Consider the following 16,402-nt stretch of genomic DNA (forward strand, 5'->3'; position numbering starts at 1 on the left):
GGAGTTTTCTAATGGGCTCCGGTGGATTTTATGAGCTATTTCAGAATGTAATAGCCTTGTCACATTGAGCCAGAAAATGAGGGAAGCCATGTACTGCATTAAATTACTAATTATTTTGTGTATATCAGTCATTAAAAGTTGATGTTCAATTAAGACTCATCTGTGTTGCGTTGTCATACACAAATGGTCCGTTCTCCAGCAAGTGCCATATAATACGAAACGTGAGTGCCTAGTAGGGTGTGTTTGCGTGGGACTTTTGAGGGAAGCTTGTCCGAGAGACCTGGTTCCTTCCTGCGCCGTTGAGGACGGAATGAAAGCAAAAATGAGCAGCCTCTTTGTTCCTCAGACAGACAAGAAATCTTTTGAGGAAGCAGGGATGATCATCTAAACTGGTACAGAAGGGATGGAGAACCTTTGGCCCTCCAGATGTTTCTCACTAGCCCTGACGGTTGGCCATGCTGGCTGTGGCTGATGGGAGTTGGACTCCGGCAACATCTGGAGGACCACATCCTGTATTACAGCTATTGGTGCAAGCAGACTTCCTTAGCTGATGCAGGTAGCCTCGCCTCCACTTCCCTTCTTTGGTCAGAGGTGGCGGTACATAACCTAAAGCTGATCTCCTCCTGGTCATGTGTCACCAGCTTAGATTAGATACTGGTGGGCTCATTTTTCCACAAGCCAGTTATATCCTGAACTGAAGCTATCATAGTCTCTCTCTCTCTCTCTCTCTCTCTCTCTTTCTCTCTCTCTCATAATATTTTATTCTTTTCCCCATATAGAATGTTACATTCATTACTCAACAACTATATTCCAATTCAACAAAACTAATGGCTTCGCACTCGCCCAACACCAATGTTTATAACCCAGATTACAATTGCGCCTTTAAGGTTCCGTCTCATCGATAACATGCTTATTAATGTATTCTGCTGTTTTCTTGCACTTCAAGCCCCGCTGTGGTCTTCGCATGCAGGAAGTGACTTTTTATATAGACTAGATATGGTTCCCATTTTTCTTTAAGAGATTCTAAATTTGTATCTTTCATCAGTGCCGTCCGTTTCGCCATCTCTGCATATTCCAAGATTTTCATCAGTCATTTTTCCTTTGAAGGTGTTCTTCTTCCCTCCTTCCATTTCTGAGCTTAGAGAATCCTTGCCACCGTAGTCGCATACATAAATACCGTTGAGGCTTCCTTTGGGATTTTGCTGTATAATATCCCCAGCAGGAAGGATTCTGGCCTCTTGGGGAAAGCTTTTGTTGTCTCTTGAAGGTTTTCATGGCAGCTTAGCGGCAACATCTAGATCAGCGTGGGCTGGGTTATCTGAAAGTACATGAAAGTAGAGTGCTTCTGCACCATATACAAGAAACTGATTTCACTGAGTATTTTTATCAACTCATCGCCAGGCCATTGGTTCCTATTGCCCAAGATGCTGGCTGGCAGCTGTTTTCCACATGTTTTCAGCTGGAACATAAGAAGTTGCCTTATGCCACTTCATACCATTGGTCCCTCTAGCGTCATATTGTCTACACCAGGCACGTCCAACAGGTAGATTGTGATCTACTGGTAGATCACTGGTAGATCACTGGCTCCCCCAAAGAAGCTCAACAACTTTGGCCTCCCCTAAAAAAAAGCTCATTTTTTTGCCATGTACCTCCAAAAAACAGGGATTTCCTTCTCCCTAAAAAAAGCTCAACAACAACTTTGACCTGAATGCCTAAAAGGGGGGGGCTTTCCTCCTCCCCAAAAAGCTCAACAACTTTGACCTGAACCCCCCCCCCCAAAAAAAGGGGTAGATCACTGCCAGTTTTTAACTCTGTAAGTAGATCACAGTCTCTTGGGGAGTTGGCCACCCCTGGTCTACACCAACTGGCAGCATATCTCCAGGGTGCTAGGAAAGAGCCTGTGTCCCTGGCCTACCTGGAATTGAACCAGAGACCTTCTGCTTCCAGTGCAAATGCTCTCCTAATGAGCTGCAGCTCTTCTCAGGAGAAGCTAGCGATTAAACCAAGGACCTTAAACATGTAAGACGTACACTCTGCAGCTAAGCTTTACGCTTATCCACTTTGTGTGTTTCTTTCGGGGATGTCTTCTTCCGTTCAGTTTGGTTCTAGAGACCCAAATCCGGAGCAGAAGTAGGACTTGTATATAGTCTGTCTGTGGCATCCTTGTAATTTGGCCATTAAGCTATTGAAAGGCATTAAAATGCCATCATCAAATAATTTGACCTGCATGCTTTGCAGCCAGTACTTGTGGACTAAGAAATCTACAGCTACGGCCAGGCATCCCAATCCGAACCATTTCCAGGCATGTCTAATCCAGCGCCTGTTCTGCTGCCCATACCTGCAAATGAGGGAGGATTGTGCCCAACTCCCTAATTCCCCAAAGAGTTAAACAAATGATTGCAACATACGGAGGACTTAACATCCTCAGGACAGAAGACATTTCAATAGTAGGGCTTCCAGGCTTCTAAGTCGATCTACAGTCTCCGAATCACATCCTCTGAGAAACCAGGCTGTGCGTTTCTTTTCCTTTGGAGTTAGTCACTGGTTGTGTTGGCAGTGTTACCCAATGCATTTTTTATCTGTTCTGTACTCCTATTTCATTTTTGCATTTCTTCCACAAGCCAATTTTATTGTTGTTGTTGTTGTTATTTCTTGTCAATAGCAAAACGTATTGCTATGTACCAAGAAGCTGATTCCGAGGATGAAGAAGCTGCCCCTAAACTGGCACCATTGTCCCAGCGGGATAGTATTAGCAGTCACCAGAGCATTAAGGTTGTCCACAGGAACCAGAGTACGAAATCTCATAGGCGCACGGGGAGCAGAGTGGAAGCCAAAAGGGCAAGCATCCTCTCAAAGCACACGGCTTTTAGTAGCCCCATGGTAAGTATTCCCTTTACGCTGGGGTCTTCCCACTGAACCCCATCATTTTAATCTTCCCATATCTAGGCCCCATCTGCACTATACATTTAAAGCAGTATCATAGCACTTTAGACAGCCATGGCTTACCCCAAAGAATCCTGGGAAGTCTAAAGGTTGCCGAGAGACCCCTATTCCTCTCCCTGGGCTGCATTTCCGAGTTCCTGTTAAACTACTCTGGGAATCATAGCTCTATGAGAGGAAAAGGCATCTCCTAACAACGCTGAACACCCTAAGTCAGTGGTTTTCAAGCAGTGTGCAGTGGCACCCTGGATGATTGTCAGGGGTCACTGGCCTCTGTCCTTTTTCCTTCCCTTCCTCCTCTGATGCCCTCTTGCGTCTCTGCCTCCCAAAGGCTTGCACAGCTGTTTGTTGCGGCAGCTCTGGCTACAAGCTCCCCAGGTGAATGGTGCCTCTGGAGCTGGCCAGGGGGTGCTTCCCAGGCCTCTGTGAGGCAGTGTGAAGAGGCATCTCTCTTTGGAGTAGGGGGTGGCAGCTCAGAGACCAGGGGTGGCAGCTGTGGCTGCCCAGAGGACTCCCAAGGAGAGAGGAGAAGGGGCGAAGGGAATGCTTCACAAGGGAGGCTGTTCGAAAAAGGCTGAGAGGCTGCCAGCTCTGCAGGCAAGGGGTGAAATAACTGGGATCCTGAGCCCCACAGGGGTGCTGCAGATGTAGTTGATCAAGTGAGCCGAGTTCTCAAAAAAAAAAAAAAGGTTGAAAGCCTCTGCCCTAGACAGACTACATTTCCCAGGATCCTTTGAGGGAATACATGACCAATCTAAAGCACTGCTTTAAATGTATATAGTTTTGATGGAACCTTAATTGTACAGGTGAAACCTGAAAAATTAGAATATCGTGGAAAGGTTCGTTTCTTTCAGTAATTCAACGTAAAAGGTGAAACTAATATATGACATGCAAAGCGATATATGTCAAGCCTTTATTTGTTATGAGTTTCACCTGTACTTAGAATAGGGTTGTACAATTTGTGGTTTACCAATGCAAATGCAGACCATGAGTCATCTACATTGCATCCCACCGCAGGCTCAATAATTTTCTTGGTTTTGTTCCCTTTGGGGAACCTTAAAAGCAAAGTGACACCTGACACCTGTGTTCAGCTTTGTGAGTAACAAGCTGCGCGGGCCTCTGCTCATACCTCTGTTGGAATATTTCATGTTTCGGTTTTCTAACGCATTTGTTTCCTGCTATGGTTTTATGCACGTTACCTCCCCACCCCACCCCCAACAATTTTGAGGCCAGTCTTTTTTATAATCAAAGAACATTGTGGCTCCTTAAGGACTGTTTATTACAGCATGAGCTCTCGTGGATTCGAAAACCCGCCTTGCCAGATGCCGGAGTCCACGAAAGCTTATGTCGCAATCCAGTCTTTTAAAGTGCCACCAGCCTCTACAACTGTTTTTGCTGCAAGAGATGTCACACGGCTATCCCTCACTTTTGCAGGAAAATCACATGCCGTTTGTGCGCAGCAGCTGATGTATGTATCCTCCTTTGATGTTTGGTTTTTGCTGAGGGAGCAGAATTTAAATGCCTCGAATTCCTCAGGAGATTCCACATAGACACAGGGAGGAGGGAGAAAAGTTGGAACAGATGCATCAGTTGGTGCAGACTGACGCCTAGGTAGGCACATGCAGAGCAATTTTCGGATTGTACTTTGCAAAAGCATGCACAAAGTGTAGTCCTTTCATAAGGTAGATGAGTCTGAAGGAGGAGGACCTGGTTAGAGCATCTGATAAAAGAGAAAATGCCAGCAACAGTGGAGTTTGGCATGGAGAGTGATCCTTGTCAGGGTCATAAAACACTAATTTGACAAAGGAGCAGGCCTCTCCTGATTTTTATGATGGTTACTGACTGCATACACACCAAACCTATAAGGTACACGCCCCCCCCACTCCCAAGGATCCTGGGAACTGTAGTTTACTCCTCACTGGGGCCATTGCTATTGTTACATTACTGGGCTTTGGTAGCCCTTGCTGCAGCTCACCCACCGATCTACCAGTAGATCCCAGCTGTCAGGGATCGTGCTGAGGAGGTCTGCACTGAGGAGGAATGATGGGAGTCTCATCCGGATCCTGAATCTTCCCAGGAGCAGTGGGACAGTATAGATTTGGAACAGTGGTTTGCAGAGGGACATAGTTCAGAAGACAGAAGTTGGGAAGAACTGGGTGGTGAACAGCTAGAAGAAGAACTGGGAGAGAGAGAGTTAACAGACTCAATTTATCTGGAAAGCATTCATCTGCTCAGCCCAAGGTTGAGGAGAGCAGATAAAGTGGCAGAACAGTGGTTGCAAGATCAGGTTGCAAGATGCCTTAGTGATGTGGATGACAAAGGGGAAGTGGGTGGAACCCTTAATTGGGAGCACCTTCATTCCTAGGAATAGATTTTTTGTTCTCTTGCTGTGTTTATTAAAATCTCTTAACTGGTAAGAGACTCCTTTCACTTTGTTCTGTTTATCTCCTGCCAAAGGGGGGGCGGAAGCCGAGTCCCTGAAGCCTGACTCCAGCCTACCTTCTGCTCACTCTTTCTGCAATACAACAGCACTAACACAAGCTTCAGAATTAATGGGTATAGTGGACGCTCGGGTTGCGAACGTGATCTGTGCGGGAGGCACGTTTGCAACCCGCAGTGCCGCATCTGTGCACGCGCGGGTCGCGATTCGGCGCATGTGCAAAGCACAATTTAGCGCTTTTGTGCATGCACGAGTGCCGAAACCCAGAAGTAACCCGTACCAGTACTTCCGGGTTCGGCACATTGCGCAACACGAAATCGCGCAACCTGAAGCGGCCGTAACCGGAGGTATGACTGTATTACAGCTTGTTTTGGAGAAGCGAAAACATATTGGCGTTTGAATCAATACACATACTGACTATCAACGGTCTTAGCTGAAAACCTCTCTAAAGATGATTGGCAGGTGCAAGGTCAAACATTGTTGCTTTCAGGTTGCGATATTCCATGGGGCGAGAGAAAGTGGGTTGTCTCCAAAGACACAGGTGGGACTGTCAGAGATATGCTTGACAGAGCACATCTGCAGAACAAGCTCAGCCTGGAGACTTGGAAAAGGGTACTCTCGAAATGCACCGACCTGCAAGGGATTCACTTTGCCTGTCTTTCGATTCCAGGAAAAAGATATCACGCCAGATCCTCATTTACTGCAGAAGGTCGACGAATGTGCGAGCTACCTGGAGATCACAAGGAGCCACGACCGACCGTTATCACAGCTGTCCCCCGAACTCTCTGACATCTTTGACTTTTTCATAGCACTGACCATTTGCAATACGGTGGTTGTCACGTCTCCAAACCAGCCGCGGCAGAAGGTAGGTTAGGGGAGAAACTGTGCAAAGAAACTGAAGCCTGCTTTAGGGTAGATTTTTGAAAGTCGTGACGTGGAAACCTAGGAAGAGCCTGCTGGATCAGGCCGATGGCCCATCTAGTCCCTCGTCCTGTGCTCACAGTGGCTAACCAGATGCTTGTGGGCAGCTGTGACTCTGCTTCTGCAGACTGTGTTCCCTCTGAAAGAATCAAAACAGAGATAAATAATAGCTCTGACTCCTGAAAAAGTATAGTTTAATCCTGAGCATGTCCCCCCCAGGCATATTTACTGCCATTTCCATGGACTTTGCCAAGGGCAGCGTTGATCTCATTCAATTTAATGGCAAAGAACCCTATACTGGAGCTGTATTGGGGGGACCAATGTTTGATTATTCCTCTTTTCAGGCAATACAAGGATGATTTTAAACCACTTGGAGGTTTTGTTTTTAACAATTTAGCATCATATAAATTTTGTTAAATAAACAAATAATGCTACATTGGGAGAAAGGCGATACATTTGTGTACATCTCATTTAAGGATTTGCGTGGCTGACAACAGTTATTTGTGCCTAGGGCTTGTGCCTGCTCCTGATGGCTTCACAGTCAAAGTCAGATAGGGCAAGAAAGGATGAAAAGGGGCAGATGCTTGGACAACTATTGAGTTTTTTTTAAATATAATCACAGTAGTGTTGTTGGGCTCCAACTCCCATCAGCCCCAGCCATCATGGCCAATGGTGACAGTTTATGCTGTTGGTTACAGCATGGTGCTGATAATGCCAAGGTTGCAGGTTCAATCCCCGTATGAGACGGCTGCATATTCCCGCATTGCAGGGGGTTGGACTAGATGATCCTCAGGTTCCCTTCCAACTCTACAATTCTAACATATGGAGGGCCACAAGTTCCTACACCTGCTGTAGAATAACCTTGTGTGCTGCTCTTTTTTTTCTTTTTTCTTTTGGAAGCCTTTTATTAGCTCCAGAAATGTGTCCAAAACATCCGCTGTGCTCTGCTTCTGTTAATTTGCGCTGTCAGATTTACATAGGCCTGATTTTCTCACCCAAGTCTCCCTTCTCGGTGGTTGGTCCTCATTTCTCAAGGTTCGGATCAGATTTGAGCTGAAGTCTCCCGTCAAGACCATCGAGGAGTTCATTCGGAGACTCACGCCCAGCCGCCTGACATCCGGCTCCAACAACAGCAGCTCGTCCAGCCTGGCCACCAGCAAATCGACACAGCGAGCTGGTTCCAGCATGATTTCGTCCGCATCCACGGAAAGCACTTTACTGAACGAAGAAGAAAAGCTAGCTAACTCTCCCCAGGTGAATAACAATAGCTACGGTTCCCAGCAGCCCAAATGGACACTGGGGAATGGGCCAAGAGAGGGTGAACTACGCTACGAGGCGGAGAGCCCAGACGAAGCCGCCCTTGTCTATGCAGCAAGAGCCTACGACTGTGCTTTGGTCGGTAGGCTTCCTGATCAGGTCTCCGTAGAGCTGCCTCACCTGGGGAGACTCACCTTTGAACTCTTGCACATTCTGGGCTTCGACTCCATCCGGAAACGGATGTCTGTGGTGGTCAGGCATCCTCTCACCGATGAGATCAATGTTTACACTAAAGGAGCGGATTCAGCTATCATGGATCTCCTTCTGCCCTGCTCTTCAGGTACAAACCTCCCCTCTCAAGTTATGGAAAAAAGCATAACAGCTTAGGGCTGACTTTCTCTGCCACGACACAGATAGATTTGTGTGCTGCTGTAAATTTTTTGAGGAACTATGTTCGTAGCATCTTCTGTCTTTATGATCTCTTTAGAAGCAGCAACCTGACAGTGAGGTATCGGCCCTTTGGCTGAACAAATCTAAAAATGCATGAGCTTTCACTCGCCCTAGTATTCAGTGTATTGTGCTAGGTTGGTTTTTTTTCCAGAATTATGTGCTAATCGACATTTCTTGTCATACTGGGAATTCTGTAACTCCCCTGCTTTACACACCCTTGCTAGCCTCCTTCCCACGGCCATTTGCTTGATCTTAAATTCAGACGACTGCATATTCCTTCTACACATTGACCCCAATGCAGTTAAAGCTAATTGTGGCTACCCCTTTGAAGCCAATGGGACAGATTCATTGCATCTAGCTTGTCCTGTTGCTTTGGGGCTGTTCCCTCCTTAGAACTAGGCTGGAAAGAATTTAGATCGGGGTTTCCCAAACTTGGGTCTCCAGCTGTTTTTGGACTACAACTCCCATCATCCCTAGCTAGCAGGGCCAGTGGTTGGGAATGATGGGAATTGTAGTCCAAAAACAGCTGGAGACCGAAGTTTGAGAAACCCTGATTTAGACGATGAACAACTACAAGCAGCTCTTGACAGAGGGAAGCATAGTGTGGTCCTTTTTTCTTTTCTTTTTTCAAGAGCTCATTGAGAGCTGGGTTCAGAAAGTTGAGTTTAGGAGCACGCTCAGATTCATTTGAACCCAACTTGGTGACTGATCATACATCCTCTTCAGGTTCTCAGCCCAAGGGCCAAGGGGAACCGGTGGTGGTGGGCAGGACCTGAGGCAAAGGTGGGCACAGCAACAAACACATTGTTTTCCTCATGCTGTTCCTGCACACACTGCTCTGTATCCTCCATTCAGAAAAAATCAGGAGCCATTACCTCAGTTTGAGCAGATATTCCAGCCAGGCCAAAAATGCAGCATTGTTATTTATGTTTGCCACTACAGCGGCCCGTGTTTAGTTAGCCCAAAAATGGAAAACGAGCGAGGTCCCAACTAAAGAAGAATGGCAACTTAAGCTGAATGGAATATGGGCAGCTTGTGGACTTAACATATAGAATAAGAGAACAAGAAGAACATACATTTAGAGAAGACTGGAAAATGTTTATTGAATATGTGGGGGGGGGGAATTGTGTACACTTGAAAACGGCAGCATTAAGATAAATTCAACAGTGTAAATAAGTTTTGATGGATATAATAATGGAATACCGAATAGTTTATGTGAAATGTGCAGGGATTTACGATCGGCAAAACGAACCATGGAAGGAGAAGAAGGGAAATCATTGATATTTTAAGGGTGTTTAAATGAGTATTCTAAATTGTGAAACAGAAAATTTAATAAAAATTACACACACACACACACACACACACACACACACACAGGAGAGGGCCAGATAGAGACACTTGGAAGGCCGCATTTGGCCCTTGGGTCTGAAGTTGAGAGTGTAGAGCTTTGGCCCCGATCCTTCCAGCCACACCCCACCTTCCCAAGAGTGGACTTGGCATTCTGACGGAGGAGTGCAGTTGTCACCCATTGGCCCGAACATGCTTAGAAGCCTTCTCACAGTCAGGAATCCTGATAAAGCAGTGGAGTGGAGGCGCCATTTCTGGTGGCCTCTGTACTTTTTTTTTTGCCCCCCCCCCCCCATCACATGTCCAGACAAGCGCCTGAAGAGACGTGACATTGGAGATGGGTCAGGGAGCTGAGGAGATTCCTCAGACAAGTCCAGGAGTGGGTACATTCCATCCCACGGCCTGATCCTGACCTCAACACTCTCTTTTCAAGTTGTAGGTCTGAAGCTGGCTAATGTTTGAAAAGGCACATTTGAATTTATTCAATACGTAAGAGATGAGGGGGACGCGGAAGTTTCGTCAGATGAGGGAGATTACAAGCCACGCAATTAAAACGAGCGGAGGTTTCAAAGGAAGAGGTTGTTAATGGAGAGTAGATGTCTGACGGTGAAGCAAAAGTTTGGGTTTTTAATTGAAGAGCATCTCGAGAGATACATGAATATGCTGTGAGCCAGACGTTTCTGCTTAATCAGATGCATTTAATAACCACAGATTTTTTCGGGGGGGGGGGGGTGTAGTTTTTTATATATATTTAGAGCAGTTTTTCCTGTGCATTTGCAGAGATTTGTGTTCTGCACTTAAGCAGGGGGGGATTTGAAATCAATAAAAAGTGGCGATGTTCTGTAGTTGATGCTTTGGTGTCGCCAATAAAATATGAGGCTGAAATGAACTCTGCACTTCGGATTTGCTAGTCAAATTGGATTGTTTTCTTCGACACATTTGCAACTTGTGGATCCGTGAACTTCAGGCCTTTAGTCTGACAGCAAATGTTGGTTTCAGCATAAATTTCTTACCATAATTAACTTAACATTACTGGAAAACACTAGAGCAAATTGCCGTGAAATCATTTTCGTTCTGCATTATTCGTTTAATAAAACAAACAAACATGTAAGCTTGGACTTTTTGTCCTTCACATACGTAAGTTAGACTAGGACCACAGAATTAAGAACTGTTTGTCATTCTAGCACTGAAAGTAAGCTTCCCTATTCTGATATGCTACTTAGATCTTGCAACCTAAAAAAACTTGCTTCGGAACGTCTGTTTCTTGCTAGCTGAAAGAGAGCTCTAGTTAGAGAAATGTGTGGTGACAAATGCAATCAAGTCTTATTATTACAATTTAAAATATGAATAATTTATAATGCTCATTTATGCAGTAACAACACCGGAACTGAATATTGTAATTGGCTTAGGTTAGGGAATCCTGGGAAATGGAGGATTCTTTGTCACAGAAACAAGTTTTTAGCCCTCCTTTTTCTTAATATATATAGATAGATAGATAGATAGATAGATAGATAGATCGATAGATATAGATATATATAGATATAGATATATATTTCGAGATGGTTTCTACTCTATTTTGCAAAGACCTCTGATGGCTCACCAGAGATAATCTAAGTAATACATCTAAAAATAACAAAATGCCACCCAGCATAAGTATTAACAAATTCAGCAAAGCAACCAGGCTACAGTTGATGCAATGAAGGCTCAAAACTCCAAATCCATATCAGTGCATTTCTGTCTGCCCTTCCACTTGTTATCTTCTCTTCTACCTACTTTTCCTTAACAAAAAAAACAGACCAACCTCAAAGCTTGGAAGCAAAGTTATTAAAACCCAAGTATTGCCCAGAAAATCAAAACATTCTGTAGGTACATTGCCTTGGTGGCATCTGAGGCCCATTGTCTATGGACCACCCTAGTTCCATCTCTTTGCTCCCCCCCCCCATAGTGAGCTACATTAGTGCATCCCAGCACAACTCATTTTGTAGAAATAGGATTGCAACCAATAAAGTAGGACAGACATGTCCTTCTCATGGAATAAATGATACACCTGTAGCAATATCAATGCAAGCAACTGAACAGAAAGTAACCATTAAAAAATAATAATACAAGACTCTTTGGCACATTTTTAAATGAGAGAAAAACTATGTGGCATACACAAAATAATTGTCTTTGAGCAGGAAGATTTGGGGTTTCCTGGGGGATACTAGTGTTGCTATTATATATATGGCTTTTATTTCCAGCCATGAGGAAGAGAAAAGGATTGTCCATTTTTAGACTACAAAATTACTGGTATTTAATAATTTTAAGTGTTTTCCTTTTTAAAAAAAAAAAAAAAAAACATTTCCAGGTGACCCTAGAGACAGACATCAAAAGAAAATCCGAAGCAAAACTCAGAATTTTCTTAATCTTTATGCTGCTGATGGGCTGAGAACTTTGTGCATTGCAAAGAAAGTAAGTGCCTGAAATGTCCTAAATTCATTGGGGGGGTGTATCTCACATATATGGGGAGGGGGTTGTTAATTTTTTTTTGTTTTTTTGTTTTGTTTTATATAACACATCATGAGGTATTTTCAACCCTACTGAAACAATGGGGTTTTTCATTTGGTGACTCTGCTGGCCTGTGGCCTTTTATGTTCTTTTGATGTGAATGTTCCTCCTCCTTGCCTCATTCTTTACTTCCTCGACAGGTCCTGAGCAAGGAAGACTATTCCTGCTGGTTGAAAAGTCACATTGAAGCAGAATCTTCCATTGACAACCGGGAAGAGCTGCTGTTCCAGTCGGCCGTTCGGATAGAGACTGATTTGCATCTTCTAGGTAACAGCAAGCAGGAAGGAAAGGCCTCTGCCTAACAATTGAGAGGGTAAACTTGAGGAGCAATCTCTCGGTGGTTGCCATTAATCTCTGGAATTACTTGCAGTCAGGTGGTATATCAGCTGACATGGATGCAGCAAATTCTGGAACACCTGATTGCGCTTTCAATTTTCCTGGCCACCTTGTCCCACATAATAAAGGGGGAATGCAAGTGGAGCCCTCACAGTCACGGAACAGCTTTTGAGCCAGTCAGTGCCTCCGTTAACTCCATTGACAACCACCTTTCACCTTGTTCCGTAGGATCCATCAACATGCTTTTTAGGGGTCAATGAGAGCTTCAGGGGGAGAGAGGAACTGCAAAAATCCCCTCTTTTTTCTTTTAATTATATTTTGTTAGGTTTCAACATTTTTAACATATACAATCAAAACACAATTTTGTCTTTTATTTTTGTCGACTTCCCGCCCTGTTTTCCATGGAGTTGTTGTTTCTCCCCTTCCGCCCTGTCTTCTATCTATTAAATCGTAACCACAATATTATATAATTACTTCTGTTGCTCATAGCTCAAATCCTGCTCGCGAGTTCATCATACTATATTTCTTCATGTGGTCCGAAAAAGGCATCCATTCTTCCATAAAACACTCATCATTAGATTCTCTTTAATTTTTCAAGTTCTGCATAGTCCATTATCTTACTTATCCATTCTTCTTTGGTGAGAACTCATCCCTTCCTTTTTCCTTACCAGAAGAATCCACTGCAGCGCTAATCCCTACAGTGGTGTAGGGGTGGCATTGCCGCTCTCCCAGCTTCCAAACGCACAAGGTTAAGTGTGTGTGATTATCTATTTAAAGCCCTGGGTTTTATTTTTGCTTCCATTTGCTTTGTGTCGTAGGTGCGACTGGCATTGAGGACCGTTTACAGGACGGAGTCCCAGAAACCATTGCAAACCTGCGTAAGGCCGGGCTGCAGATCTGGGTTCTAACTGGAGACAAACAGGAAACAGCCGTTAATATTGCTTATGCTTGCAAGCTGTTGGACCACGATGAAGAAATCATCACCTTGAATGCCGATTCGCTGGTATGGTGACACTGCCGTGCAGTACTGGGCCTTGTAAATCTAGCAGGCTTTCAGCCTTTCGTAGCATGTCTGCCCATGCTGGAGGCTTACTAAACATGTATACCTAGACCAGCCTTTCTCAACCTTGGGTCTCCAGCTGTTTTTGGCCTACAACTCCCATGATCCCTAAGTAGCAGGACCAGTGGTCAGGGATGATGGGAGTTGTAGGCCAAAAACATCTGAGGACCCAAGGTTGAGAAAGGCTGACCTAGACATTCCTGTGTAATATATGAGCTACCAAGCCAAGCACAGCCTTCCAGCCATGCATGGATGCCACCCTGCCCTGGGAAGGCTTGATAAACATCATTTTTTGCTGCAGTGATTGTCTTCCATCTGTTAGGCCACATTAAATGTGTGATCAGCTGTGTTCAGCTTGCAAGTCGTGCAAGCCTGGCCTGGAGGTAAAATGTCTCCAAAGGGATGTGCTTGATTATGAATCATAGAATTATAGAGTTGAAAGGGACCCTGGCGGTCATCTAGTCTAACCCACCCTGCATTGCAGGAATCTCAGTTAAAGCATCCAGGACAGATGGCCATCCAACCTCTGCTTAAAAACCTCCCAGCAAAGATGACCATTGCATATGGAAGCTCTTCTGCAAAGTTCTAATGCTGTTTTCTTTTTTAATCTTCCATTCTCTCCCCCCTCCCCTCCTTCTGAGTGGCTGTCCTTATTCTGGTGGTTTTCATTTATAAGCTGCTTTGGATAACACTGATTTAAAGCAGTTAGGAATTTCTCAAGTAAACCAAATCGAGATCATGGAGCAAAACCCAGAGCTTGCCTCTTTTTCTTCTCGCCGTAACTCCACACACTCAATTTATTGTTGTCTTTTGTTCTAGGAAACGTGTTCCACATTGCTGGAGCAACACTTGAAGCGCATCGAGTCTAAATGTTCAAATGCAGCTGAAAAACCTACCGGGAACTCACAAGTGAAGTTCACCCCTCTCTATGTGCCGCCATCACCTTTGGTGCATCCCAACTTGGGCTTGGTGGTTGACGGAAGGACCTTGGCTTATGCCCTCGACAAAGGCCTGCAGGACAAATTCCTTTCACTAGCCAGGAGGTGCCGCTCTGTGCTGTGCTGCCGCTCAACCCCAATTCAGAAGGGGATGGTTGTGAAACTGGTCAGAGACAAACTCAAAACAATGACTTTGGCAATAGGCAAGTACCTTGGCTTTCATTCTGATTAGCAGACAAATGCAAAGGTGGCACATTTTCTTTCTTTCAGCCAGAGCTACACCAGTGTGATGTAGTGGTTAAGAGCGGTAGACTCGTAATCCGGTGAACCGGGTTCGCGTCTCCGCTCCTCCACATGCAGCTGCTGGGTGACCTTGGGCTAGTCACACTTCTTTGAAGTCTCTCAGCCCCACTCACCTCACAGAGTGTTTGTTGTGGGGGAGGAAGGGAAAGGAGCTTGTTAGCCGCTTTGAGACTCCTTCGGGTAGTGATAAAGCGGGATATCAAATCCAAACTCTTCTTCATTTAAAGTGGAGGTGAGGAACATTTTCTAGCGCGAAATGTTTCCTTCCCTTCCTTGCATTTCCTTTCTTGTGGGCAAACTTCCAGGAGCCACATGGCTTTGCCAATTTGGGGGTCGGGGGCGGGTTCGTGCAAAATTGAAATTGGTTGCATGAATTTGAGACCTTCCTGAACCATTTTGGATTTACTGGTCTCAGGCACCCTCCCCACTTGAGGTGGTAGTGCATTTTCCTTTGCTAAGTTCAGAACATGGCAAGAAGCTAGTGCTGTTGTATTGGGGAATCCTGATGGCCAAACTGCTTGGCAGGACACTGGGCGCCTGACCCAAAGTCCTGCCCTTACCATCTCACTGCTTCCTGTGCTGGGAAGGATGAAGGAGGAGGGTGGGTGCTTAGCTCCTATCTTGCAGAAGGCAGAGCAGGATGGGGGCCACGTGGCTCTAACAACCCTTCCCCTCCCTCCTTTGCCAAGAGGAATTGGAGCCCTTAACTCCCACCCCTTAGTGTGGGGTCCCAAACTTGTGTTTCATTAGACATTTTTGAAAGTGCTTATTCAAGACTCTCCCCTCCCTCTCCCAATCCTCATTTCACACCAGGGTGCTGTTGGCATGTCTCTGTGATTAATCAGGGAGAAACCACAAAAAGTATTATTTCCTTGGGAACATTTGGTGCTCTCTCATCAAGCTCAGCCTGCCTTTCAGCCTCTGGAACTGAGGAGAACACTTTTCTTTTTCCACTACTTCACCATCATGTATTACTCGCCGAGTGCGTTATATCGCTATTCTTGGCGCGATCCTGCCGGTTCTGGAAGAAGGCATTTCCTCTCCAGTCTTGTGGGAACGGTAATTCCTTTCGAAGGGTGAAAACTGAGGTATTTCTTGTGCATAGATGAGGCGTCCCGAGAGTGTTTTCTGCCTGAGGCAAAGGACAAGATGGTGCCCTCCTTCCCATTCCACAACCAGCCAACCAGACTGGCAGATAAACCTCACTTTGAAGCTGGCAACCGGGCAGTGCTGTCCACCACACTTAAGTATAGCAGCCTAGCTTGGGGGAGAGGTGGTGCAGGATACAGGGCACTCATCCATCTTCCCAACACCTAGGATCTGTCGCCCCAGCGTCTGCTGCCTGAGGCTCACTCTGCCTAATGGCAGGGCCGGGGCTGAGTGGTTTTTTTTTTACAGAACATGGCAATGTTTTCCAGCTTCGTATATCCGACTGGCATCTGTTTGCAGCACTGTGACTGAAGCGGGGTGGGCACCAAGGCTTGCTTTCCGACCAGCCATCCCTCCGATCCCCATAGCCTATGTTCAAGGGCCAGCGTTCACTGGCAACACCCACTAGCATAAATTGCACTTTGGCTTCACGAGCAGAGATCTGAAAATTACGCAGGCTAATGCAATGAGAAACCTGGGTTGTGAGAGAAGGAGCACTATCCTCGCAAATCTAATTGCTATACCTTTAGAGAGGAAACAGACAATGGAGATTGTTTTTGCATGCATTTCCCTTCAGCGCTTCTGCCCCCGAAAAATACCTTTTTAGGTATATGATTATTGCGGGCAGATAGGGGAGCAAAGGCCTGAAGCATGTTTTGCATTATTTTTGAGAATGATAATGCTATAAGGTCAGTAGCAGTGCTTCAGAACAAT

At 45.3% G+C, this 16,402-nt stretch overlaps 1 protein-coding gene across 1 annotated transcript in view; it reads left to right on the top strand.

Annotated features, from left to right (window-relative positions):
* Positions 1-16,402, top strand: part of ATP10A (ATPase phospholipid transporting 10A (putative)) — a 122,753-nt gene that overhangs the window by 88,984 nt on the left and 17,367 nt on the right. Inside the window, exons 9-15 of the mRNA XM_033147532.1 lie at positions 2,663-2,880; positions 6,051-6,245; positions 7,337-7,898; positions 11,703-11,806; positions 12,043-12,169; positions 13,057-13,241; positions 14,118-14,439. Of these exons, the coding sequence (XP_033003423.1) occupies positions 2,663-2,880; positions 6,051-6,245; positions 7,337-7,898; positions 11,703-11,806; positions 12,043-12,169; positions 13,057-13,241; positions 14,118-14,439 (1,713 nt within the window). The remainder of the gene's footprint in view (positions 1-2,662; positions 2,881-6,050; positions 6,246-7,336; positions 7,899-11,702; positions 11,807-12,042; positions 12,170-13,056; positions 13,242-14,117; positions 14,440-16,402) is intronic.

The sequence above is a fragment of the Lacerta agilis genome, chromosome 4 (assembly GCF_009819535.1).
Source record: "Lacerta agilis isolate rLacAgi1 chromosome 4, rLacAgi1.pri, whole genome shotgun sequence".
Taxonomy (NCBI): Eukaryota; Metazoa; Chordata; class Lepidosauria; order Squamata; family Lacertidae; genus Lacerta; species Lacerta agilis.